The 27,779-nt window shown below is 44.3% G+C and overlaps 1 protein-coding gene across 1 annotated transcript; it reads right to left on the bottom strand.

Moving 5' to 3' along the window:
- Positions 1–3,468: 3,468 nt before the first annotated feature.
- Positions 3,469–19,473, bottom strand: Tnfsf15 (TNF superfamily member 15). Its single transcript, XM_021161537.3, has 4 exons — positions 19,198–19,473; positions 8,666–8,708; positions 7,743–7,781; positions 3,469–4,475 (listed from the first exon to the last, which is right to left on the bottom strand). The coding sequence occupies exons 1-4, from the start codon at positions 19,471–19,473 to the stop codon at positions 4,021–4,023; spliced, it is 813 nt and encodes a 270-aa protein (XP_021017196.1). The 3' UTR covers positions 3,469–4,020.
- Between the last annotated feature and the right edge of the window lie 8,306 nt (positions 19,474–27,779).

Genomic DNA, 27,779 nt, shown 5'->3' with positions numbered 1-27,779 from the left:
CTACGTTGTCCCATGCATAGTAAAAAATATCTCTGTCTTCAATTTCTCTTTTAGTGGCATCAGATTCAGTGCCATGTGCCAAGAGTAGAGTTCTGGCCATTCCATTAACATACTGTGTTGCTTCAGAAAAGTAACTGCAATTCAGGCTTGTGAGTCTTCTCACAAGCTACATCCACAAGATGGGTAGATGGATGAGGTAGGGGTAAGTGTGTTAGAGAGATCAGGAGGTTTTAACTAATAGAATAGAGCAAGACATAAATATAGATGCTCTGATCTGATACTGTCACCACTAGTAAATTAGCCAGAAGCTAGCAGGCAATATCTTAGAACACTGTTAATATTCAGGGTAATTCTGCAAGCTTAAATAAAATACAACTGAAAACAGCAAAAACATTCCCAGTATTCTCTAAGCCCTAAAACAATCAGGGGATTTTGAGGCCAGACATATCTGCATGTATTTTGCAAGGGACAGACTGTAAATAAACCTGCTCAAGCAATTAATCCCCAATGTCACAATCATGGGACCATGATTGAGTAAGAGCTTAAGAGAAATACCATGCAAGAGAGTGCTGGCCATGGCTGTGCCTTGTGCACAGTGAACTCGTGGGCTTCCATGATCCAGAGTACATCAAGTACACACTTGGAATTTCCTTAGGAGTGACATAGCTTGCCCTGGAATGAATCCAAGGCTCTGGCATGCCCTGCTGTTGAGTAGACTCTGACATGCCCCGAGAAACGACGTGGTACAAGTACACTTTCCTTGTTTCCCACGGTACCTTAGTAAATCACCAAATCCACATCAGAGATTACAGCCTAGAAGTTGGGTTCTGTGAAACAGATCTAAAAACAGCTAAGGTCATCATTCGAGTGACCTGTGCCGCATGCTGATTAATGGCTTTTGTTGGAAACAGAGACTTTTCAAAGCACCTCTAGGCTGTCCGTAATGTTCTATCATTTTCAAAGGTGGTCCTGTCAAAATTTGAGGCCAGTAAGTAACAGCCTCTTTGATACTGTTGTTTCAACACTAGCTCCCACCACAGGGAATTTTCTCTTTATACTCCCTTTGCATTTATTTATGGGAAACTACCTTTGATTAGCTAATTAAAAAAAATGAAAAAGAAAAAAGAAGATCACTTAAGTGGAAATTCAAACCATTTTGTTAATGATTGTCTTTTATCAAATGGCACCCATGTTTATAATAAGAAAATATCAGTGTGTCTCGTTAGCTAATTAATTAGCTAATACAAACGGAGTGATTAAAAGCTCCACAGTCGATGGAGATGCCAATCTGTTAGAACGAGTGGATCTGAGACTAAAGTAATTTATGTCTCTGTCCCCAGGGCAAGCAAGCACTAGGTAAACATTTACAGACTCGATTTGAATTCAGCAGCCTTTGAGATGCATTTGACCGAAAAGCATTTCACACTAAATTAACTATTTTCCAAAACACACACCCCCTCACCCAATGAATATATTACCTTATCTCCAAGGACCAGTCTGGGGTCTATTTTTTTTTTATTTGAGACAAGGTATTGTTATGTAGGCAAGGCTTTCCTGAAAATTGCTATTTAGCCGCTGTTCTCCTCAAACTCATGGCAATCCTCCTGGCTCAGCATCCCATGTGCTGGGTTTACAGATGTATGCCATTACACTTGATTCCATCATATACTTTTTTTCCATTTTTCTTTAGAAAAACAACATGCTCCTGTTTGCATGGGAATACTTAGTATCTTGGAAACAGAAATGCTGGTTTGAGTCCAATTAGTATTGATTGATGCTGCCTTCGTGACAGCATATATATATACCCACAAATCAAGTTACAGTCTTCAATAAACCTGGGCAAAATAAATACATGTCAGGGACAAAGCCTCAAGCATCTTTGGCTGTCAGGCAATTCCTGACTTGGATAAATTCCCAAGCCATCCAGATCACTTCTGGGCAGCTTTGTAGGCCCTTGACACAAAGCTTGGGTTTAGTAGGTCACTCTGGCTACTTTTGGGCAAGTCTTTTCCCATAAGTCTATGTTGCTCAATATTCTCATGTTCCATGAAGACATATGCAGGCAGAGAGAGCATCTCACTCTCCTTTCTGACCTCGGAGTCAGACTGGAGTCATTGACAAAGCATCCTCAATTGACCAGTGAGCATTACTCTCAGGGTTTTAGACCTAAGCCAAAAAATAAGTCCTTCTTCTGAGACACCCCTTCCTCCAGGTCACCTCAGGCTGCTCATCTTCTTTCAGGTGTGGTTTCCCCTATAAAGAACCAGAGGAAGGTGACCTCACCTTTCTCTGTGTTCTCACTGACACCTGTGATACTTCAAGAAGTTGAAGACAGAAAAAGTGGCCAATGTAAGTTGGCTTAGCAGAAGCTAGATAGTATACAAAGTAGGTTTAGTAGGCAGTGGAGATGAGTTTTCTAACAAATTATTACTCAACAAATTTTGATCAGCTACTACTTTCCCAGTCATTGTGTGGGAGCCACACTGCCCAGCTCTGCTTCGAAGGTTTCCTAGAAGATGGCTCAGCAGTGATTTGGGACTAAGTTTACCCTCTCACTCCTCTGTGGCATCTACCATGACACGGACATTTCTAATAGAGACTATATAAAGGCTGCAAACCAAACTTGAAAGCAGATCTAGATAAACAGCTCCGGATTTGATGACTGACACTTTGTTGTTGGTCTTCATACTACATTGACTCCTGGCATGAATCAAGTGTTTGTATAGTGCTCTGTTTCACTTGATGTCTGTCTTTAAATTCCTTCAGTGTCTCTATCAGCTGGTTAGCCTATACTGGACAACGACGGAGACAACATTCTCAGGAATGCTGTCTTTCAGGACTTGAAATTTTTCTTTAAAATTTTGTTTTTGTTTTACACTTATTTATTTATTTATTTAGTTATGTGTGTGCATGCCACGGCATTTGTAGGGGGTTTTGAGGATAACTTGTGGGAATCAGTTCTTGCCTTCCAGCTTTTGGGTTCTGGGGGGTCAAACCCAGGTGTCAGGCTTAATGACAAGCACCTTTACCCAAGAAACCACCTAGATGGCTGACTTGAAGTTATACTTTGGAACATTTTGAGTGGTAGTTGATCAGGAAGTATGTATTGAGGATTCATTTAGTTTTTAAGAAAATTTGACTTTCTCTTCATGGTCTGAGTGCCCAGAGCATAGTAGGTACTCAATAAACATGTTCTCACAATAATAAAAGTGTTCTATGTTCCATGTGCATTTGGAATTCCCACTTGTATGTTTGGATGCTAAAGGATGCAATCAGAACAAAGGTGAGGTTTCTCCTGCACAGCAGAAAACCAGTTCCTTTTAGGGGAATATTCACGAGAAATACCATTTTTTTCTTTTTTCTTGTCTTTTCTTGTCTCTTCCTTCCTTCCTTCCTTCCTTCCTTCCTTCCTTCCTTCCTTCCTTCCTTCCTTCCTTCCTTCCTTCCTTCCTTCCTTCCTTCCTTCCTCTTTCTTTTTCTTTCTTTCTTTCTTTCTTTCTTTCTTTCTTTCTTTCTTTCTTTCTTTCTTTCTTTCCTTCCTTCTTTCTTTCCTTCTTATTTTTTAGGTTAGGCACAAAAGAATGTGGAAATGCATTGCCTCTTGGATAAATAACATCATTTTCTCAGTCTTTCTTTGGATTCTGTCTTTAGCTCTTGATCTGAAGTAAGTTCATTGTCAAATTCAGCTCTAACTGAACTGCTGAATTCAGAAAGGACTTGGACAGAGGGCACTGTGGAAAGGTTCTGTCCTGAAATCAGTAGATTGTGCCATTGGATGAGGCGTGTTTCAATTTTTAAAACCCAGCAGGTCTCTATCAAACATGAGCTGTACTGAGTTTTCCATTTACTATTTTAGTCCATAAGGCATATATGGATCAACATTGGGTTCCTAAATTATATAGCTAAACCACTGTCCCCTTCCCTGATCCCTCTAAAGCCCCTGTTTATAGTTTCATATGAGAAAAGGAAATTGGAAAGTAGGAGGCAGGGGAGCCCCTTGGAATGATGGTTTTCTCCTCCTTATAGCAAGAAAGCTCCAAAGAAAGTTTTATCTTCTTTTGTGTAATCCACCAAGGAGATGTCACTGACGTTTACCATAAGTCTGTCTCCTTCTTCCAAGGAGAACGTGGCTCCAAGGTAGAGGGACTGGAACCAGTTGTTGCTTATTTCACACACAGACTTGGACCCTGTTAGTAGGCGGGCAGGCTCAGGGTAGCTGTCTGCTACCTTGGTGATAACCACGGTGATGGAGTCTGGCTTGTTTGGTCGTCTCCCCCGACTGATGTCACCACACACAGATGTGGTCCCTCGGAATGTGATCTGGGAGTAGATGAAATAGTCTCCTGACTCTGGGATCACCAGGGATTTGTTGATGTACTTCATCCCGTTCTTGGTGAAGGCCATCCCTAGGTCATGTTCCCAGTGTAGAGCAGAGAGCTGGTTTTTCAGATGTGGTACAGGAGTTTGTTTCTTAACTGCAATTACAGTAGAGAAGTTTAAATGGCACAGGTCAGAACCTGTGGTTTTGATACCTGTGATATCAGAATAAAGTCTTGTGCTCTCTCTCTCTCTCTCTCTGTGTGTGTGTGTGTGTTTGTGTTTATGTTGTATCTACATATGCTCATGTAAGTACACGTGTATATGGAGGCCAGAGATAGAAGCTCTACATTTTGAGATAAGACTTTTCATGAGCCTGGAGTTCATCAATTTGAGGAGACTGGCTGGCCAGGAAGTTCTAGGGGATCTGCCTGTGTCTGTCCCACCAGTCTTAAGGATTCAGGCATGAGCGACTATGCCTAGATTTTCTGCTGATCTAAGCTTAATTCCTCATGCTTGCATAGCAGGTACTTTACACACGGAGGCAGCCCCTGCCTCCTGCATTCACTTTCCTTGGTGACTCTATGAGGTTAGCAGTCTCTTTCATAATCAGAACTTTGACACTCCTGATAATTTAAGTTTGTGCCCTGGGGCATGGTCACTCATATTTGGATCACTATGAAAGATTTCCTTATGTACAAATTATGTTCTATATGGGCATAGTCAAAGTTAAAATATCTCCTTAGTTTGCTGTGTACCTGAAAATAATTTACTGCTAAGTTGGCTTACCCAGGATAAGGCCAGACAGCAGGACCTCTCAGTGCTCATCCTTGAAGCCATGCATAGGTTTTGTCAATGCTTCATCATTTTTACACAAGTTTAGCATTTTACATTAGATTGGACTGTCTTCCAGGGGTCTTGGAAACAATCATCTACCAGTATGGATAATTGTACTCTGTTCTCTTCCCTCCCTCTAGAAAGATTCTTTTTGTATAATGTGTCATCTTACTAAATCTGCGTTGCTTTTATTTGTCATGTATTTCCTTTGAGAAAAGATAAATAATACTTGTGGGAAGAATTAAAAGAGGTGCACAATCCATAGCTATTAGGAAATACATCAATTTTACTAGCTTTCTTGTTTCAGAAAAGCTCTGTCCCAAAGGAAAGTGGGAGAGAGGAGGTGGGAAGGAGGAAGGAAGGGGAAGGATACAGAGAGGGAGAAAGAGAGAGAGAGAGAGAGAGAGAGAGAGAGAGAGAGAGAGAGAGAGAGAGAGGACAAGAGGAGAGGGGGACAGAGAGGGGCAGGGAGAAGGGGAAGGAGACAGGGGAGGGAAAGCAAGCTCATAAGAGGGAGAGCGCTAGCAACGAGGCAGTAATCAATAACATATTACCTGGGGACATGTTGGGACCAGAGACTCAGAACATTTTGGCAGTTCTTCTCTCACAATGACAGGGCCAAATATAAGTCAATGCAATCGACTTGTGGCATGCAAGGAAGCTGGGCTGTGTGGGCCACTTGGGCCCAGTACCAACCCTAATTCTGCACCATGCAAAGCTCTTTAATCATCTGTGCAGATGGGTTTTCTCCCGTGCACCTCAGCGTCTCATCTGGACGCTGAAGATTGGGTTCTTTAGAGCCTTGTTCTGAAGACTAAGTGGGCAGAACAAATGTGAGCATTTTATAGATTACCATAAACAGTTGGGATAATTTTTCCTGTTCAAATAAAGCAGCATGTTTCACTTAGATAGATGAAAGAGTAAGCTTGTGCCATTTTTATGTTTTATATATTCTTATGCTTGTATCACTCCTAAATATACATTGTATAAAGCATATTGGCCAGTGCTTTATGAAATATGCTGGTAGTTAAAGAAATAAACAGAGCCAAACTTGATTCAAACAACTGACGTCAAATAGGATAATTTGCAATAAAATGATTAATTTTAGAGGCAACAAAACATCTTAATCCCCTGTAACTACTTTGGAAACTCACAGAAATCACCATTATGTACTGACACTACAGTTTGAGGTTAGCTTCTTTTTTAAGGAATAATTTAAAAACTTGTGGATCCAATGGGTGACCAGAAACTTAGATCCTAGACTTTCTAATACAGCCGTTTCTCAAGCTATGGGGCATAACCATTGGAAAACACATCTCTCCAATGATCTTAGGAACAGAGGTATAGCACAGTAGCAAAACTACAGTTATGAAATAGCAACAATAATAATTTTATTCTTGAGAGTCCCCACAACACGAGGAACTGTATTAAAGGGTCACAGCACTAGGAAGGTTGAGACCCAATGTAATCTAAGGTATGTTTCCCAATGCTAACTGGTCTAGGGTATCTTTTGCAAGCTTGGCACATGACCTGAATTGGTGTGGCATTCTCTAGTCTCTGCATTAAATGGCTCTTGGGAAGCTCTGGAGCTTCCATATAGACATCTTTATCACTTACAGCTAGTGGTCATCATCTATGAATAATGCAGTGATTGACAAGTGTTCTCAGATGACGAATGCATAAACCAGTCCCACTCTGTCTGCAGAGAGGAAAGCCCTGTTGCATTGAATGCCATGAACTGAGTTAGCCCAGGAGCGTTGGGAGTTGGGATAGGAAGCATGTTGCTTCCTTTGAATTTTCCCACTGCCTACCCATCTGACTTGGAACATAAACATCGATGTCTGAGCCTGAGTTTTCTCAAAGTCTTTTCATGTGTGTATGTGGTATGCGTGCATGTGTGTGCTTAGTTGTGTGTGCCCCTATGAAAGCCAGAAGTTGACATCAACTAACACACTCTGTTGCTTTCCAACGTATTTTTTGAGACATACCTCGCAGGACCTGGGGTTTACTGTTTCAGCTAGCTTGACTGTCCAGTGAGCTTCTGGGATTGGATGGACTCTGCACCAGCACCACAGACACAGAGCAGCATGCCTGGCTTTTTTACATGGATGTTAGGGATCTGGACTTAGGTTCTTAAATAATAAGCATCTCACTTACTGAGCTACCTCCCCAGCCCCTTCAAGTCAGCCCAGGGAGCTGTCATCTGTTCTGAGATCCAGAATTACTTGAGGCTCCAAGATGGAGGAAAGTCACTTGTGGATGGCTGAGTGTGAACATGCCAGAGGAAAGCAGGAGAGACAGGTAGAATGCTGACTGCAGAGGAGGGAGCACCCACAAGTCATGGGCCATTGGATCTGACACAGGCCAGAGGAAAGCAGGAGAGACAGGTAGAATGCTGACTGCAGAGGAGGGAGCACCCACAAGTTATGGGCCCTTGGATCTGACACAGAAAAGAAATTATTCAAAATCCTTGATTGTCAATTCAGTTGCCAGTTTAAAGCCATCACAGTGAGTTTTGGTAAATATAGTGAAAAAAAATCTCACAGATCTATGAACTATGGTGTTTAAGAAAGAAGAGGAAGGCTTACTTGTCAGGTGTGCTCTAGGCTTGCCTCTGGGAGGTGAGTCTGCAACAGAAGGAAAAATATGTTTTGAGTAATGGGTAACAGACTGAAGACAGCATCTGCCATGAGAGAAGAACATCAATCCTATGCATTGTGGTTCAGTTTCATGCCTTGTGGGCTTTGGATTGGTACATGGTATCTGTAGGATACACCACTGGGGATATGGGAGACTCAGGAGTAAGAGTCTTAGGTCCAAAAGACTTTGGGCAAGTTGCCTAGCCTGGACTCTGTTTTCCTATCTGTAAGATGGGCACAGCAATCTCTACCTTGAATGTTGTGTCCACATGGTTCTTGGTTCTTAGAGCCAAATAAACCATAGCTCATTACTTCTTCCTTTAGACTATTCTTTGAGGGCCAGATGATCTTTCAGATTCTTTATGGTTCTTTTACCATATCACTGAGAAGTATTGATGGCTCAATTGAGAAGGGCTGTGGAGCGAGTAGGTGCCACTCTGTCGCTCCATGACCTTGACAGACCCTTTTCCATTTATGCGCCTTTTTCCCCATTAATCTTTGAGAAGGACCTTATCATTAAAGTTAAACAGGTTCTATAGTAATGCAGATGATGTTGACTTTAAACAGCAAAATCTTCATCTACACTCACCTTGCCAGAAAGGATAGCGACATCTGGAATGACCTGTCTGAAGGCCACATTGCCTAGCACATCCCTGAGCTGGGAGTTGAGATTCAGGCCATGGAGCATACATGTAATCAGAGCACTGTTTTGCTTTCTTAGTAGTGGGGGAGGAGCCTCACTACTCTCTAGGTCTGTCTACATCCCTTGGCTCAGCAACTTGGCAATTGTAGGCCCATATCCAATTCATGCATGCTAAAACTGTCAGCAATGTCCTTATCCCCAAGAAAAGACATCAAAGATGAACACTTACAAACTTGCTGTGGTGAAGGCTCAGATCTCTCTTCTGTTATGGCCTGTTGAGAAAAAGTACAGGTTAGTCTATTTACAGTCCTTCTTAACTCAAAAACCCACACGGCTGCCCATAAGACTCTGCTGCTGTCTGAGCCTAGGTCCTCGGCTGGGAGAGAACAGCTTTGGGGTATCTCAGTTGGTGGGAATCTAGCCTCTCAGCTCTGCACTCCTTTTCTAGAGACCCCGCCATGGCCTTCCTTTCTCCTGTCTTTATCCCTTAGCTTGAGAGCTTTTCCTGCTGTATCTGAGGCGATTACCCCATTCTGTCATTGCTTGGAGTAAACAAACTGGAAGTTACTTTATTTTTCCCACACTATTTTGAAGGTTGAAACTATTCTTGTTATTGGCATATACTGACTGTACATCATGAAGGACTTTGTGAAGACACTCTTACCCAACTGTATCATATACTCTGATCATACTCACCCTCTTATATTCTCTTCTGCTTTACCCCCCCAGCTATTCTTCCCCCCCCAGATAGTCCTGCTTTTAATTTCATGCAACCCACCTCTCTGTAGCTGTATTTATATCATCTGTATCCATCTCTCCCTATGAATGATTGTTTATAACTGAGGATCCACACATGAAAGGAGGCATACAATATTTGGTGCTCAGAGTCTTAAGGCATGATTCAGACAAAGAAATAATGACTTCCTTCCCTTCCCATCAGCTTTTCAATTCTCATTTGTTTCTACAGAACATATGAAGAATTCTTCCACCACCATCACAACCCTCTGTTCCTGAGTTACTTCAGATTTCACATGATAGAAGAAAAGCAACCGCCTTGGTATCAGATAGACATGAATTTGGATTGTGGTTCTGTCCTTTGTCAATGGTAAGATCTTGTGAAAGACACCCTTTTCTCTGAGTTTAGTGTACCTACTGGAGATGCTAACACCCCCAAACCTAAGTGACTTACAGAGTTGAGGTAAAGATCAATTAAGAAAATGCCCCAGTTAGTTCGAAGGACATGTGAAAATACAAGAACTACCATTCACAGGCCTGAGCACAAGACTCAGGAGCAAGGCAGGCTCCCAACTTACTCACAATCATATAATCTTTTCACACACTTGCATGCCTTTGCAAGACAGTTCTCTGGCTTGGATCTTGTAATTACACAGCCTCCACTAACAAATTATTTCTTACTACCATGGACATCTCATCTATGTCTGCAACTTAAAATCTACATGGGCACAGCACACACATGTGTGTGTATGTCTGTGTGTGCTTGTAACTGAGGGGTTGTAACTGAGTGCAAAAGAGACGGCTTCAACCCAGGAGAGTGTGCAACCAAGATGTCCAGGCCCTGCCTCCTGCTCTCTGGTCTTCCTACAGCTGCTTAGCAGACCTTTCTGCTTTTGGTTTCTTCCTTTTGTCTATTCTACAGCTTTTCTCTAGAGGGCTAACTAGAGAGGATTCTATTATGATCAAGATTCTATTGTGCTCATAATGCTTTGGTGGCACCTCAGGCCTTTCACACTATAGTTTCATATTTTTAAAAACTGTATTCTATTTATTATATATATGAGTGTATATGCACAGGGCATGTGTGGAGGTCTAAGGACAACGTGTGCTAGGTCTGCTTTTTACTTTCACCACAAGGGTCCTAAGGCAAGCACCTTTACCCACTGAGCCCACCCACTGACCCACAGATCTATCTTATCCTGACATCCTATTGGTCACCTCTCTTGTTACCAACTGTTTGCTCTTTTCTATGTCCTCTTGTGTTTCCAGCTGTGAGAGGAAACCACAGTGCTCCTCAATCAATAGATTTAAAAGTACAAAGAGTGCAGTTGTTGCTTATTTGTGCTGGCAGCACATCCTTTAGCCTCATGAAACACTCTATAGTAGATTTTATCCATATCCCCATAGTAATAGTGAGGCTTGCTGAGTATCCTCCATCCTATATGTGGGGAAATAACATGTTAATTCTGGTCAGGTGACTCCAAAATCTCAAGATTGAAATTCTTCCCTTATAGCTTATGGACAAACTCCTGATATGTTTGAGGCAGAAGACGTGAGAGTCAGCGTGGCGACAGTGGGGCGAGCTCAAGGTTCATTAAACAGATGACTAATCCAGAACTGTGAGGACCTGTAGAAATCAGACTGGACAGAGGCTTATAGGTCCTGTACTTGTTAGTCAGATGATGAAGGGTGGATAGCGCACTGGAGAAGGCTAACAGCATGTATAAGAAGAAGGAGGGCCAACTGCACATGGGCATAGCTGGAAAATGGCAAGGCTAGGGAATGAAGACACTATAGATATTCATCCAGCATCTTTGAAAGCCCAACCATTTGCTGGGACAAACTGTTCCACATTAATAATTTTTCTGGCTTTAGGGGCAGAGATGTATTTTCAGAAGTGGCTTGGTTTCTCTCTGGTGCCTGACAGAGTTGATCATTTGGTTGGTTATTTGGTGAGGCAGAAAGTGGGAAGTGGGGTACTCAAAGAGAATTGGGGAGATCTTGATTGAATCTCCTCATGGTAAAGAAAGGTATAGCTGTCCTACTTGGATTTCTCTTGCTTCATTTACTTCTCTGCTGAGAAACTCCATCATTCATCCTGCTTATGTTGGGCTGAACAGACACTCAGCAAAAGTTTTGGGGCATTCCTTTTTGACTAAGAATTCCAGGGCTGTGAGCTGATACCTGGGCTATGCACACAGGTTCCTGAAGGGTCTCTTGGGTTTTTATTACTTAGACACATAATTTTATTTTTATATATGGTTAGGATGCATGGGTTTTAGTGGTTCCAACTGCCACTAGATATGGAGGCCGAGCTAACTCACTGCTGGAAGGTATTGAAGACCATACCACTTCCTGAAGGAAAAACTTGAGCCAGGACTCTCTTTTCCTTTCCTTCACTGATTTTTTTAAAATAATGGCTGTCATGGAGGGGAAGCTACTGTGATAGGGCACAGCAGTAGATGAGGCGAGAAGGGGCAGGACAGTAGCTTGTCTAGAGAAAGGTCCAGGAACCAAGCTGTCCTGCTGCCTACGTTTCAGATGGTCACTGACAACACCAGGGCAATTAGATGTCCTTCCTGTTCTCTAGGTGGGGTTCCTCCAAACACTTCTGGAGGACTCTGGGGTCCTGAGGAGATGAAAGCTCCTAAAGACGGCTGTATTGGTCTCCAAATCCAAATGGACCCTGGCCCCAGGCCACACCTCAAGAATTGGACATTTCCCCTTAACATGACCATGGGTTGAGAATCAGAGTCCAATTCTACTTCTTGGGATAATGTTTTTCTCTCTGTAGGAGAATTTGCTAGGCAGAGTGTCTGGTTTGCCCTTACCACTTTATTCCCAGTATGCAGGGAAGTGCCTGTGTTTTTACTGAAGTATGAGTCTTCAAACTTTGAAGATTCTTAGGCCTCAGGAAGTCAGAGGCAGAGAGGAGCAGGTAATGGGGCAAAGCTTGGATTCAGCGACTTTAGCTAGGGTTTCACAACTCAGAAATCTTGGAGGAAGGTATTTTTGGCTAGAGTAAAACCCTTTGAGCCTGAAGAGATTGCTCGGCACTTAAGAGCACTTGTTGATCTTGCCAACTACCCAGGTTCAGTTCCCAGCATTCACATAGTAGCACTTAATCATTTGTAGATACAGTTTTAGGGGATCTGATGGTTTTTTTTTTTTACCTTCCTGGGCACCAGATATGCATGTGGTACACATGCACACATACCATCAAAACACTTGTACACATAAATAAAATAAGAAAATCATCATCATTGTCACTATCAACAACAACACTAAGAAGTCACTATTTTAACAACTTAAAGGTGAGTAGCAATGGCCTGTTTGTACTATGGTTTCCAAAGTCTCCTCAAAGGTCTGCATGGAACACTGAAGCTCTGAGAATGTTTACTGAGAATTGAGAGGGATGGCCAGAAACCAAGTCAGAAACAACAACAACAACAACAATAACAACATCAAACCAAATAAAGCTAATGTGCACCCTTATGATCATAAGTCTTAATGAGACAGTGGGATGTCCAGGACATGCAGCATTGAAATATAACTGATGCTCCCCCTCCCCTCCCCCACTTAACTCTTGCAGGTTGTAACACACCATTCTATGATTTATTTTCTTTCTTTCATTGGTTGATTGTTTCTTGGCATGTTGATTAGTAGTGACCGTTGGCCTCAGACTTACTGTGTCCTTTACTTTACATATTTCTCGACTGAATCTACTTTTTCAAACTGGGCAGAAAAAAAAAGAGTCTGCGGTGAAGGAAGGGCCACTTTGCCATGTGTGCCTGCCTGCTGGGCTCTGTGTTCGGCCCTGGTGTGTAAGCGTTTTAACAGTCTGTGCAAGCTGACATTACAACAGGTATTTACTGGCCTTAAGAAAGTACTGACAGTCAAAGGTAGGGAGAGGGAGCTGCACCTTTGGAGCAAATACAGATTCTGACACGCACACACCAGGATCCTGATAAGCGCTATCAGGGAACACAACAGAAACAAGTTAGCAGTGAGCTGGCCTTTGAGATTTCCTGGCATTCCCCCAGAAAAATCCCTGTGAGTGTTTATTAATTAATGATCCACATAGCCTTCCCTCCCACTTCTGGAGTCACCTGCCCATCTATTCTGTTCACAAACAGGAAATTATATTCATTTTTTGCTGTCATAAATGCTGCAATTGTAAAAACATTCGAGTTTTATGACCCACGACACTTCCCTCCGCCTGTCTAGGGGAAAAATCAGTGCATCTGAGGCTTCCTTTCCTCTGCATTTTCACAAGGATAAATACAACTGGAAATGGCTTCTTTTGAGGTCATTTCATTGCATCATCCTCTGCATTGGCCTGGACCATGGTTGCCTTGGTATAGATTTGATCTGACACAGAGCAAAGAGTCAGGGGTTTGCAGCAGAGCCAATTTGGAATTTCCAACTTTGTTATTTCTTGACTCCTGATTCTGGCACACTTGCTGACCTCAGTGATTCTTTCCTGGAAGGCCTATCCTTTTGGCTCAGAGAAGCTACACTTAAAGTCAATATCAATTTATTTCATTTTCCTCTTTTATTTATTTTTGGCCCAAGCAATCCTCCTAGACTATGGTGTCTGTACCTTCCACTCTAGGGTTTTGTAGCTTTGGCTGTAAACAAAAGTTAGTATTGGATCTTTTTTATGAGAAATAGTAGATTTTAGGACCTCTTAGGCATCTAGGGTGACTTTATTCCTTTCTCTAAACAGACACTGTGCAGGCTTCATAGGTCTGTAGTTGACTTCTGGACCCTGCCTTTTCTGAACACAAACGTGGAGAGGAAGCAGAATGGACCAGTGTCTACTTCCAATCCCCAGCCTGCTGCTGCTGTCTGCTGCATGCTGGCAGGAGGTTCCGGCTGGGAGGCAACTTTACACAGTGCTAGCGCTGTGGTGCCTGGCATGCTGAGCTGGCTAGGTGAGGACACAGAAGTTTGCCAAGCTAGAATAGTGCTTGCTGAGGTGTAGGCTGGCCTAAGGGAGTGACAGCCTGGCTCAGGAAAGAACTGATCTGTGCTGTGGCCCTGACCGACTGGGATGCACATCTGCAGCTTGCTCTCTTGTTCTGCTTTTGAATAGCCACTGTCTTCCCTGTCAGCTGCTCCCAACCTAACTTTTGGAGATAAGCTCCTCTTCCATGCAGAGCTTCCTAGGGTTATAGCAGGGGTGGCTCCACTATGGATGCAACGTGCACACGGGTCTCTCATCTCAGTTGTTTGTGTCTTGTAGACAGTGCTGAGGATCATGGATATTGTTTACCTTCAAAACAGGAAAGACAACTTGGGCAAGATAAGAGGCCCTGTCCAAGGTGGAGTGGGTAGGGAAATCCTCTGGGCGGCATCCCTATTTGCCTATAATTTTCCGGATGTCTTGCATTCTAGTCCCAGGAAGAAAGCATATTCATTCCTTCACTTTATAGCAGAGAGTCTGAGGCCTAGGGAAGGCTGCCTAGCACTTTATCCCCATTTCCATCCAGAAAACCCAAGTGAATGTCTTTGCAAGCTACCAGTAGATATCTTCCCCACTGGAAATAGGGTTAGCATTTTCACTGATTATTTACTGCATTCCAGACTTTCCTGGGGTGTTGGGTAAGGGAATGAGGTAGGGGAGGGAGTACAGGAAACAGTGGAGTCTTGCAGGGCTTTTGAGAAAGGTAGAGAAGTGAGATTAAAGGGTCCTGAAGAGAATGTGGGGAGAGTCTGTGAGGAGTGTACAGATGCACCAGGAGTGCTGCACTGAGCAGGAAGCCCCACCACACAGTAGGAAGACTTACTGTACAGAATTCAGTACCAGTGCCTTGTGTGCAGCTAAGAAGAGTCAGTGTCCCAAGCCCGGGTGGGGTGGAGTTGGGGTAGGAGCGAAGACCTGGCCTTAGGGTGCCAGTTCCAGAGGGGCTAGGGCACCTGTTCTGAAACAGTGACTACTATTCAGGACTCTGGAGGATACCTGAACCATGGTCAAATGTTATCCATAAAAAGAGTAGTTTCAGGGAAGAGGTTGTAGTGATAGGGCGAGATTGGAGTGCACAAGGGGGCACAGAAAAGCTCCACAGCACCCAAACCTCCCTTTGGCCTGTGATGGCAAATTCCATAGTAGGCAGGGAAGTTGTGCTCTGTGAAGTAATCCCCCTGGGCAGGGGATTTCCCTGGTCATCATGATGTAAGTGCTGTTCTTGACTAATCCCCATCACGGGGAGACACCTTACACACCTTATTTCTAATTGCCTGCATTTCGTACATAGGCAAGCAGACACCAAGAGAAGGGAGGTGGTGTACTAACTAGGGTCAGTCTAGAATTCAGACTGGGGTTGAGATTTCAACTCATGACTCATGGCCTTTCCAAAATGCAGATCATACTAGTGCCTTCCACAGATCTGAAGATTCTAAAACACTATACTACCTCTATCTTTTTCTTAAAACAGGGAACACCTACATTTTGTTCAAGGAGTGTTTGCAAACACTTCTTTCTCAGCCTCCTACTTCCCTTCCTTGGGCGTTCACAAAAACACCAATTTCTCAGCTCTTCCTGGGATACCTCATGTGTTTATAAATGCCTACACATAGACGAGCTCTCTCAAAAGCCAAGCATGTGCTATTATGTATATGTATGCCTCAAGCCACTTGGCTCTTTATATTGAATTTATAGATGCTGGGCTGTATCTGCTTGCCCATATAAAACTGCAATCTCTTTGTGCCTCGGATTGTCTGTGATGCGCATCACGTCTTAGTTTAAGTATTACTCAGTAATAGAATAGAAGTATTTGTTTCCCTTCTGGTCTTCCTGAGAGAGAAGTCTTCTGGGTTGGGAGACAATTTTATTTTCAATTATATTTCCTTGGCATAAGGGTGCCAGGCCACCTCTCTGATTCCCCTGGCACCCCCAGCAGCTCTAATTTCCCGATGAGCTATGTGTCCTAGGTGGGTGGGTGATTCTGAGAGTGCTGTAGTAGATTTGATCTCTGAAACTCCTCACTGGGCTGGCATGGGAGTACTGGTAGTGGCCCTGACTTTCCTCCATGGCACTACTGAAAGTTCTCTTCTTATAGTGTGGGATCTAGAACCTATTGCAGTGTGAATGAGCACCGTGGCCAGAAGGCAAAGCAGGGGTCTCAGGCTGTCTGGTTTTAAGCTTGAATCTGCCTCTGACTAGAGGTACAGGCTTAGGGAAGTATCTTCATTCCCCACTCCAGTCAGTTTTCCTATCTGCAAAACAAAGGAATGGCTTCTAAATCAAAAGTAGTCTTTGACAGGGACCTTGGGAACAGTCTTTATTTCACAGGTGCCTTCCTGGATTTGTGCATAAAGCTTCTTAGAGCCATGTCACCCTTGCTCCATGGCTAGGTGAGGGAACACCAGGACTTCCACAGCTCCCTTTTCAGTGTCCTACATCAACCTCGAAGCCCCCTGAGGCTCAGGGTCAAGTTTCCCTGGTGGTTGTCTGGTACCTAGCATAGAGTGCCAGTCATATCTCAGGATCCCGGGACATGCGGTTTAGGCACATTCCAGACATACAAAATGTTCCTGCACGTGTCTCGTTAAAAATGTCAGCATGCTGACAGAAACGCCCTCTTTGGCAGAAAAAGAAACAGCTCAAAGACATGAAACCAGGAGCCTGTTTGTCACTTGGCCAAAAATGGCTGAGCCAACCAGAGAACTTCATTTTAGCCCAATTTCCCCTCCTTGGATCTCACATTCTGCCCTCTCCTCTGAGTCAGTAATTCTCTTTCAGGATACCTCACCCCCAGTTCCATCTCTGCCCTTCTCAGCATGGCTCTTTCCTGTTGAAGCTAACCTCTTAGCATGGGTGCTGCCTGGCTTCCTTGAGCCATGACTTTTACTTGAGTCTGGTGATTGAGATCAAAGGTCTGGAGGGGAAAATGGTCAGTGATTCCTGTCCCCTCTGCTCGTACTTTTTCTGTCCAAACTTTTGTGTCCTCCAGTGAGGCCCTTTCTGAGAGTTAGTAACCCACGAACTCTAAAACGAACTCCAAAAATAGTGCCCCTTCACATTCCTAATGTTGTGACCCTTTAATACAGCCCCTCATCTTGTGATAAGCCCCCGAATCATAAAATTATTCTGTTGCTACTTCATAACTGAAACTTTTGCTGATGTTATAAATCATTATGCTACTATCTGATATGCAGGATATCTGATACGCTACCACTGTGCAGGTTGTGACCCACAGGTTGAGAACTGCTGTTTTAAAACTCCTTTTACCCAGTCCCAAGGAATTGGTGATAGCAGCTTCTCAGGCCACTGATCCTGGATGTTCCCAGCTGTTCTGTGTTCCTTCTGTCTGTGCATAGCAAACAGGGCCCCCCTTAAGCCCCTACAAGCTGTTTCATAAATATTTTTCTCCCTTAAGAACTTTCCTTGAGTGGCCAGCTGCTTCTTCTCAGGACCTGCATCTCTCCAGGCATCCCAGTCTCAGCCCCTTTACTATTCTGTTTTGAAGCTGAGATGTCCTGTAGTCTGGTTAAGCAACAACCTCAAGCATCTCTCTGTGTCTTCCCTCCAGCGAGATGGTTTTCTTCGTGGTGGGATGGGAGTATTAGGTGTCAATGTGGCTCATACCTAAGGCATCTGAGTCGGGATTGTGAGGAGGGGACTCGGGTGTTGCGGTTTGTGATGACACCCAGCACCTTCTTTATGAGTCTCCCTGTTGGGTCATTTCCCCCTGCCAATTCCCTTTTCTGGACTGTACCTAGATGACCTTGTCTGGCTTCAGCCAACATGGGGATTGTAGACAGCATCCCGAGTAATAGGATCCAACTGTATGTCAGGAATCCCTCCAGAGTCCAAGGAGGCACAGGTTGCTGGAGGCCACTTAATAACACAGTGTTCAAGAATAGCTCTCTTTGTATGAGTTGAGTATTCCCTGAAGTGCCTCAGTCTTGTGTGTGTGTGTGTGTGTGTGTGTGTGTGTGTGTGTGTGGTTTTCTGGGGTCATAGCCTGACCTCCCATTTTCTAATACCCTACAGGTCCCTTCTAACATAAGCAGTCTTCCTGGTCTATCTGCACATGTCTACATTGTATAAACCATGACACGTGGCTGCCTGAATCACAGTTTGTTGACCCTGATGGAGTGGCAGGAGTTACACATTAGCCACAGAATGGAAATTGCCCAGGATTGATTAGAGACCAGGTTTCTAATTAGGCTGCCTATTTTTGCTTTTAGTCCTTAACCTTTGGGACTAAAGTAGAATCAGTTACTACAGACCATGTCAGATATTTTCCCCTGAGGAATATTCTTTAAATAACACACATTGACCTTTCAGATCCTTCCTGGGTGTCCCCAGCCTTGGCTTTGTCACCGCTTGGATATTTGCCCCCTCATTATCTGAGTGCCACCCCTATACCCTTGTGGTGGCTAACCTTCTTTCTAGTCCCAGCAAAATCTCAGGGTCAGTATGTTCTTAATTGAGCACTGAAAAATATTTCTAAATCCAAGAGGAGGAACTGGTTAAGTAAATTTTATCACACACCTATAAGAACATAATATAGTCATCCATACATCATGCTGCCGTGGGGTCATTGCCATAGAAACAATTTCATACTATGTAGAAATCTCAGAATCATCCTCCAATATAAATAGAAAGGCGTTATATACTTTAGTTCACTAATAGTTTACACCTCTATGTTTTTCCCCCTCAATAATCATGCATTATGTAATTCAATTTAAGAGCTTTTTGTTTAAGGAAAAAGGAATGTTTTCCAAAGTATTGACACACAGTAATTGTAATGATCTAAAAACAAAAACAAAAACAAAAAGAGTATATGGAGTGTGAAGTTATTCTTGCACAAACATGAGATGAAACAATTCAATTCCCTGGAAGTGCAAAGTTAAGAACCAGATGGGACCTTTCCACCTCTCACCCCCCGGTCTGTATTTGCTTTGTACAGGGAAGCCACCAGCGCTATCCCTGAATGGCTCTGTCCCAAACTGGAATACACAGCTGCCTGCAAAGAGACCACTGATTGTCTAAGCAGGAGCAAGTTTACTTACCCGAAGCATACAGTCTTTTCCAGGGACCCGGAGCTGGCCAGCCATTAGGAGGGTGCTAAGTCCTGCGAGGATGGGAAATGACAACAGGCAGCAGGTGAGAGCCAGGCAGGCTTTGCTCCTGGCAGCTAGCCCGGCCCTGGCCTCTGGCCTGTGTCTGCAGCCTTCCGGCAACACTTCCACTGGGACTCCTTCTCTGAAGCCCAACCCCAGCTCCTCTGCCATCCTTCTGCTGTCTTGTAGAGACTTCTGATCTCTTCTGACCAGAGAGCCCCCCATTAAATAAGAGAGCAGCTGTCACACTGAGTGAGTTAATGCCTGTCCTCTCCTCCCTTTTTTACTCTCCCCTCCCTCTGACAGCCCTCTGTAGCCCGCCCTGCCCGGCTAGGGAATGCGCCGCCTACAACAGAAACCAAGTTTGGTTTAAGAAAAAAAAAAAAAAAGAAGAAGAAGAAGAAGAAGGAGAAGGAGAAGGAGAAGGAGAAAGCTTTCCCAAGCATATTTATGTACAGTATGCTCATGTGCTCTTTCCTTCATTTACAGAAGGAAGTCAGGAAAGTCCCTGGAGGAGGAGATCAAGAATGCATCAAGTCAATGGGTGGGGCAAATTAAAATGTACCTGCTCCTGCCCTGGACTGCAGCCAGCTGAGCTGGTCTGGCGAGTGTTCCTTCTGGAAGTGAAAGTGAGGGACTAGGAGGTGTGTGGCTTGCAACAGGAAATGGAAATCACGTTCACATTAGCCCTTTGCCAAGCGCCACAAACCGTCTTAGTCTAATAGCAACTCCCTGTCATCCTATAGATGGAAGTACTGATAGTCAGAAAACTGCCTGCCCTTACGTCATTCTGGATGGAAGAGAGCAGAGCCAGGAAGATGCCCATTTTAAGTTACAATTAGACATGGGCATAGCCTGGGAAACATAAGGGTATGTGTGTTCCAGCAGAGAGTATCTGGTTGTGATTGTAGTTAGAAGCGACCGTCAGAGAGATAATGACATAGGCTTCTGTGCTCCTTTGTCCCAAAGTTAACTTAATGCCAGTGGTTTACCTTGCCTATGTTGGCTGTGGATGAGAGAGGGCATGGCAGCTGATATGTGCTAGCATTCACTAAACACTTGCTTTTTAATCCAATGCTGGGAGGTAAATATCAATCGACTTATTTCATCCTGAGACAACTGCTTTTCTTTTTCTCATTCTTTCTTTTTCTATTTCATTTCCCTTCTTCCTCCTCCACTTCTTTTTTTTTTTTAAATACAAGGTCTTACTATGTTGTTTTGGCTGTCCTGAAACTCAATAGGTAGACCAGGTTGACGTCAAACTCAATGAGATCTTTCTGCCTCCGTTTGGAGGACTGAATCCCCTTCTGGAAGAGGAGGTGGGGCTTGAATTCAGTCTTGGAGGTGGGGAGGGGTGACACCAGAGAAGCATAGAGGACCCTGTATAAAGGTGGTCTACAGCAATCAGGAATCCATGGCCTGTGAGCTGGCTCAGCAGGTGCAAGTGTTTCTTGCCAAGCCTGATGGTTTGGCTTTAATACTGGAAATCCACATAGAGAGAGAGACCTGACATGTTGTCCTCTGGCTTCTACATGTACACTGTGGCACATATACATGCAGAATGAAGGAAGAAAAGAAGGAAGGAAGGAAGGAAGGGAGGAAGGAAGGAAGGAAGGAAGGACTAAATAATAAAAAGAGAGAGGTGAGGAGAAAGAATAAAGAAACCAGGCACCTAGAGTAGCCCATGGCATGTCCCTGTTCGGTGGTGCCTTATTCTTGAACACAACCCAGTTCCTCTCAGTATTTGGGAAAGCCCTTGACCTGGACCCTACCTGCTGTCAATCCTCCCCAGGGCCCAGACTCATCTCTTCCTATGTTCCCAAGATGTAGATTCTCCAGTCCTCTACAGTCTAATGCTTACCCATGGTGTTTTCTCTGCTGGTGAAGCTTCTGGTTTTCTCTCCCTATTCCCATATTCCTATATTCCTCCTTTGCTGCAGCATCCTGTCCCTCCAGCTGGGAGTGATACTATCCTCAATGCTTTCGAGGCATCCCATCTTCTCTGTCACCAAATGCTCTGACTTGGCTTGGCTTTTTCTGTCATTTCCATTGGACCACCATCCCAGCTGGGAGGGAAGGGGCTAAGTCATGTCCTTTCCTGCAGATGTTCCTCCTGGATTGGCATAACTAGCAACTGTTGAGGTGAATTCCATCAAAGGGTAGCTTTTATGGCCCCTGGTTATCCATGCTTGAGGTAGCAAACCTACTAAGAAATGGATCTTTGAGATTCTCCCAGATCTTTGCCATTGTAACTTAACATTTCTTTTAATGACAGAGAGCTCCACTAGGGTACAGATGTTCCAATTTGTTTAACCTTACCCACTGAAGGGCATTTGAATTATGTCTAGCTATTATGCATGAAACTGTTATGAATATTCATGTACAGGTCTTTGTGCAAACTCACTTTTATTTCTTTGACATCAGTGACCAAGAGCGGCACTGTTGGGCTGTTTGGTGAACACATGTTCATTGTGTAAGAACGTGCTGTAGTTGCTTCAGAGACCATTTTATTTTTATCAGCAACATTACAGAGATCCAAGAGTCCTTTCAGAATTTGGTATTATCACTTGTTTTTATTTTAGCCATTTTTATTTCTGTCATTTGTGTGTGTAAATACACACATGTGCCACAGGTATGTATGCGATGTGTGTATGCATATAATGTTTGGGTATACACATGTACCACGGTATGTGTGAATATATGGTGTGACATGTACCACAGTATATGCATGTGTGTATAGGATATATGTATGCATAGATCAGCGGACAACTTTGGATATCAGTCCTTGCTGTCTACTTTCTTTCAGATAGTGATACCTTGTTTTTCTAGGACAGCCTAGCTGGCCTGAGAACATCTGGGGATTCTCCTTCCTCTGCCTCTGATTTCCCTGTAGAAGTCCCAGGATTACAGATGTGCACCACCACACCTGGCTATCTATGAGTTCTGGGAATTTGAAGTCAGTTCCTCATGCTTAGGATGCATCCTTTTCTCGCTAAGCCATCTCCCTAGCTCTGGTTTAACCAATTTTTTTTTTCTGCGTTGAGACACAGTTTCTCTGTGTAGCCCTCAAACCCTAAAACTCACTATGTAGACCAGGCTGGCCTTGTACTCACAGAGATCTGCTTGTCTCTGTCTCCCGAGTGCTAGGACTAAAAGTTTGTACCTCCATGCCCTAGCTATTCTGATAGGTTTGAAGTAGTAACATCATGATATAGTGACTGATGATGTAATTATCTTTTTGTGTGTTTGCTTGCCATCTTTAAAATCCTCTTGGGTGACATAAACATTTATTTCAGTGGCTCTAAATATTTCTTATTTTCTGCATTCTCAAAGGATTCAAAGGCACATGGTAATCAGCTTGTCTCTAAAGAACGAACAAATGCACTCACGAATGAAACAGCAGAAGGTAGGTTAAAAAAAACCCCACTTTCACAAAGCTCATGTAGCAGTCCCCTCTTGTCCACAGGGAGTATGTTTGCATACCTCTCTGCCAGATGTCTGAAACTGCAAGTAACTGAATCCTATGAAGGGACTCCTCCACCTATGGTGCAGCTTGTGATAGGGTGAAAGCCAGAGAAACTCATTGAAGGAGAAGATACTGTAAGTTGAAGTCAAATTTAACAACATTTCACCTCTTAGTTTAGTGCCACAGGGCACCATAGAGTTTCTATTGAGTGGCTGATGGTGGCTAGGGCTTACTGCCATTGACAGAAATCCCCAGAGAGTATCTGTCATGGACTGCTAGGTACAAGAAGATAAAAGCTATGTGTTGCTTTTATACCACCACAAAGGGGAAAATTTCAAGTCAAACTATACACATTGTGGACATCTACAAATACAGTGTTTTTCCTTTCCATAGGTACCTGTGGCAAATCTTAATTTTTAAACTAATAGAGTAAGCAAATCACTGCAATAACTGACTATAAAAGAGAACAATTGCAACAATCGAGTCTAATAAGGATTACTAGCAGCACATCTGGCTCACTCTGAAACCTCTCAAATAAAATGAGGGCTACTTTATTGCAAGCGTGATGACACTGTGACGGTGACCTGGTAATCAAGAAGGCTGCTCACTGATTCACAGTAAGATAGCAGGGAGAACATGGGGCCTGCAGTTGAGGGGCTGCTTGTCTGGAGCAGGGTGCTGTAAGACGCAGGGAGACTTCACCTGTCCCTGTATGGTCAACAGTTCAAAATGTGGGAATTGTTCACTTCTGAAAAGAATACATGGAATGCTGATCAGCAGTTTAGAAATTAAACTAGACAAGTGTGTGTGTGTGTGTGTGTGTGTGTAAAAGATGGTGATTAGAAAGACCACCACTGAATGCCTAGCCCTGAAGAGACTTGATGTGCCAGAGTAGAGGGGGATACCTGGGAGAGGCATCTGGTCAGAGGAGAAAAGGAGGAGGGCTGGAGGGGAGGACTGTGGAAGGGTGACCAGGAGGAGGGCAGTAAGCAGGATGGAAGGAAGGAAGGAAAGAAGGAAGAGAGAGGGGGGAGAGAGAGAGAGAGAAGAAGGAGGAAGAAGAAGAAGAAGAGGAAGAGGAGGAGGAGGAGGAGGGGAGGGGAGGGGAAAGGAGAGGGGAGAGGAGAGGGGAGAAGAGAGGAGAGGGGAGAGGAGAGGGGAGAGGAGAGGGGAGGGGAGAGGAGAGAGGAGAGGGAGAGAGAGAGAGAGAGAGAGAGAGAGAGAGAGAGAGAGAGAGAGAGAGAGAGAGAGAGGGAGGGAGGGAGGGAGGGAGGGAGGGAGGGAGGGAGGGAGGGAGGGAGGGAGAGAGAATCACCAATCATCAGGAGGAAACCAAGAAGTGGGGAGGAGGAAGAATCAGAGGGGCCATGTATCTTGAGAGCAAACATGGAGAAAATACGACGACATGTCTGTGCGGAAATGTCCTCAGGAAACTTACTGTTCTGTACACCAACTAAAAACATTAATTGCAAAAAGAGAAAAGACTAAGCCTCTTCAAGAGGAGATAGAGGATCCACAACCTATAGGAGGCAGGAAGGCTGTGGGCGGCTTGGTGAAGAGAGTTTCTGGTTGTGAAGAAGGCATGGGTGTGCAAAGAGGACAAAAATCGGGGTCTTTAGATGAAGTAGAGGTGAGAACAAGGTGGCAGGGTTGGGTGGCAATAGAGGCTGCTGACCATATAGGGCCTCTTGGGAAAGCTAAGACTTAGTTTTCTTTCCAATGAGGTATGTGTCTTTGAAGGCACAGGGCACAGACCTTGTCAGGTTTTGATTTTATTATGAGAAGACCTTGCTAGCTAATGCAACCTAGCTGGTTACAGCCTAAGGGGAAGGGACAGGCAGGAAGACAAGCTGGGACATTTTTCTGATCATCTGGGAGAAGCGTGCTGGCATTTCAGATAAAGTGTTAGCAACAGAAAGGTCTCAGGGAAGAATGGACTTAGGAAATATTTTGGAGTAGAGTGTCTGTCTCTTCTTACAAAGGTGGACAGAGGGAAAGGTTTCAGGGCAGGGTTCCCTCTTCACTTAAACCACCTTGAATACCAACCCACCTTCCCCGGCTACCCGGATTTTCTTAGTGAATAAGCTCTATTGAGAATAAAGATGGCATATCACAGAACTAGGGCTGTTATTGTTGGTGGCATCTGTCAATGAAGGTTCTGGTGGTGGGTGTTAGCTGGGTCAGTCCATGGAAGCCACCAAAAGGCACATTGCAGCTCATGTTTAAGCCTGTGTCAGTTTCATTTAGAAATAAACCACGATGCTCCTAGAGGCCTGCTGCTTCAAAGGCAAGACTTTGAGAGGAAATTCAGTGACTGCAGAATCATTTCCACTCTCCAGGCTCCACATTTCCCCACCATGTGGGATTGGGATCTGAATTCTGTGCCTGTGAAGGGTGCTTCGGCATAATGTCATAAGGGCTTCTGGGACTCCCCCTGCCCTTCCTCTGCTCAGCCTTTGGTTTCCCCACCATCTTTGCATAGCCCTTTAGCATCCTAGTTTGGGAGGACCTCTTTCCCCAGAGTGTACTGTAGAGAGTTTCCCATCGTGCACCATGAACAATGAGACTGTCAGCAGATGGTTTCCCTGTTGCTTCTTGATTTGGGATTGATTAATTAAAAAAAATATTTACTTTATTTTTGAGATTATAATATAATTATATCATTTCCTGTCCCCTTCCATGCCTCCAAAGCCTTCCATATACTCTTCCTTGTTCTTTTTCAAATTCATGACCTCTTTTTCATTAATTGCTGTTATGTATATTTCCATGTATCTACCCATAAATATGTAAATACAACCTTCTCAGTCTGTAGATTGTTACTGGTGTGGGTGTTCTCAGGGCTGGACATTTGGTATTGGGTAACCAGTTGGCGTGTTCTTCCCTGGGGAAGACTATTTCTCCCACTCTGAGCATTCTTAGATGCTTGCAGTACTTTGTGTAAGGTCAAGGTTTCCTGGGCTTTCCCACAAGCGTATTGGCATGCTTATTGTAATCCTTCTTCCACTCATGCATCCACCCTGGCAGTCCTGCAAAGATTCCAGACTCACACATGCTTCTGAATGCGTCCAGCCCATTCTTCAATTGCAGATGTCTTATCACACAGCAGTGTCATGACGTGTTTGCCCAGCAATCTTGCCCGCTAGCCTGCAAACATCCCACAGGCAGCAGATAGGAATTTGAAACTGATAAATGTTTCAAATTCAGGATATAACTGCTTGAGGGAACACTAAATGTAGCCAGGGCCCAGTGAGTGCCCATCAGGGTTGAGGCAGGTTATCACAGGTCGAAAGGATTTAAGACAGTTCAAACAGGAGGGAGTGGGTTTGGGTTTTCTGGTAGATTTCATAGATGGTGTCGGGAACCGAGGGCCATTATTAGTGGTGATGTGGGGATGTTAAAAGTAAATAATATCCAGAAGGGTACGTGTGATGACACTTGGGTCTTGCTGCCGAGAGTCAATATGCCACTCTTATGGTAATTAGTTATTAGCTAGAACACTACCTGAGACTTGATGTTGGTTAGCCCAGGAAAGAGGGAGGACAAGAAGAAATGCCTTAGCATCATTGCCCATATTGTGGATGATTCTCAGCACCATGTGTATGTGCACACTATGCACATGGGTGTGCACAAGTGCATGCCTGTGAATGGAGGCCAAAGGCAACCTCTCATGTCATCCCCCCAGGTACTGTTCATCACCTTGTTCATTGGACAGTCTCTCAGTGACCTGAGGGCTTTCCAATTAGGCTATGCTAGCTGGCCATGGAGCTCCAGGGGTCCTCCTGTCTTTATCCCTCCCCATAGCTTCTGAGGAATTGAACTCAGGAGGTCTTCTTGGTCTTAAGGCACTTTCCAACTTAACTATTCCCTCAGCCCAAATAACCTGTATCTGCATGATCTTTCTTGATTCCATCTCAACCTTGGTAGGTAGGCGTGGTTAACTAATTTGGAGGAGCAGGAAACAAAGCCAGAAAGGTGAGGCTGCTTGCTGAGAATCACCGAAGTGAGTGGCAGAGTACAGGGCCCCAGCTTGACCCTGGCTCCCAGGGTGCTGCGTCTCTGCTCAGTTTCTTCTGGAAGCTTCGGCCAGCAGAGGTCAGAGTAGTTAGAGAAACAAGACAGGGCTCCATGCAGGGCAGGGTGTGGGGGATGGGCAGGCAATGAGGCAGCAGAGGAGAGTGGGCAGCTCCTGTGGAAAGGGCAGATGATGCATTGTGTTTATGGGCAGCCTGTCTGGAGGTTCAGTCTTCATAACCATGAAAGTTCCCGAGGGTCACAAGTTTATCACAGCCTTTCTGTGGAATGCTTCTGTAACAGGACATGAAGCTGGGGTTTTGTGGAAGGAAGTGTTAGAACACATGCCAAATTCAACAGCTCTGGAATTCGGAGCAACGATGAGGAGTGCAAGTGATGAGCAGTTGGGGCTGGGGATGAGTAACTGTTAGGGAACAGCTCCACTATCAGAGGGAAAGGAAGTGATTCAATGCAGCCTAAGCAGACTACCTAATTAGAAACTTAAGACGTAAGTGAACATGTCAGCTAGCTTAATATCGACAGAGTCAAAGGACTGGTTCGCCCAGAGCCAGGTTTCATAAAAGCCCACAAGTGCAGGCACATTGCTGGAGGCAGTGTGTGTGAGGGGGATGGAGTGGTGGTGGCGGGGAGTGGGGGGGAAGGGAGAAGACAAGAAATTCAAGCACAGTGGCACACACAACTGGGATAATGAAGCAGAGATTCAGGGATGCGTGGAAGTCAGAGACAGAGATGGGCGGAGAGCGACAGGACACAGGAGGTGGTGATGCGTGTGGTCACTGTGTAGTCACGGTAACTAGAGAACCCAGTAAGAACTCTTGAGGGATGACACACTGGCCTCCTTAGCAGGATGGGTTCATGGCTTAAGATGCGGCCCACTCTTACAGCTCTAGGTTTTTGCTTCCTCTCAGTCATTTGTGTTGCTACAGCAGAATTCCATGGTCTAAGTAGTTTGTAAGTGTGTTGGTCATTGTCATGGGTGTTGGGAAGCCCAAGACCAAGGAAACAGCAGATTTGATCCCTGGCAAGGGTTCAC

The sequence above is a fragment of the Mus caroli genome, unplaced genomic scaffold (genome assembly GCF_978045245.1).
Source record: "Mus caroli unplaced genomic scaffold, Mus_caroli_1 scaffold_6, whole genome shotgun sequence".
In the NCBI taxonomy this organism is placed as follows: domain Eukaryota; kingdom Metazoa; phylum Chordata; class Mammalia; order Rodentia; family Muridae; genus Mus; species Mus caroli.
This window is presented reverse-complemented; position numbering and strand designations above follow the sequence as displayed.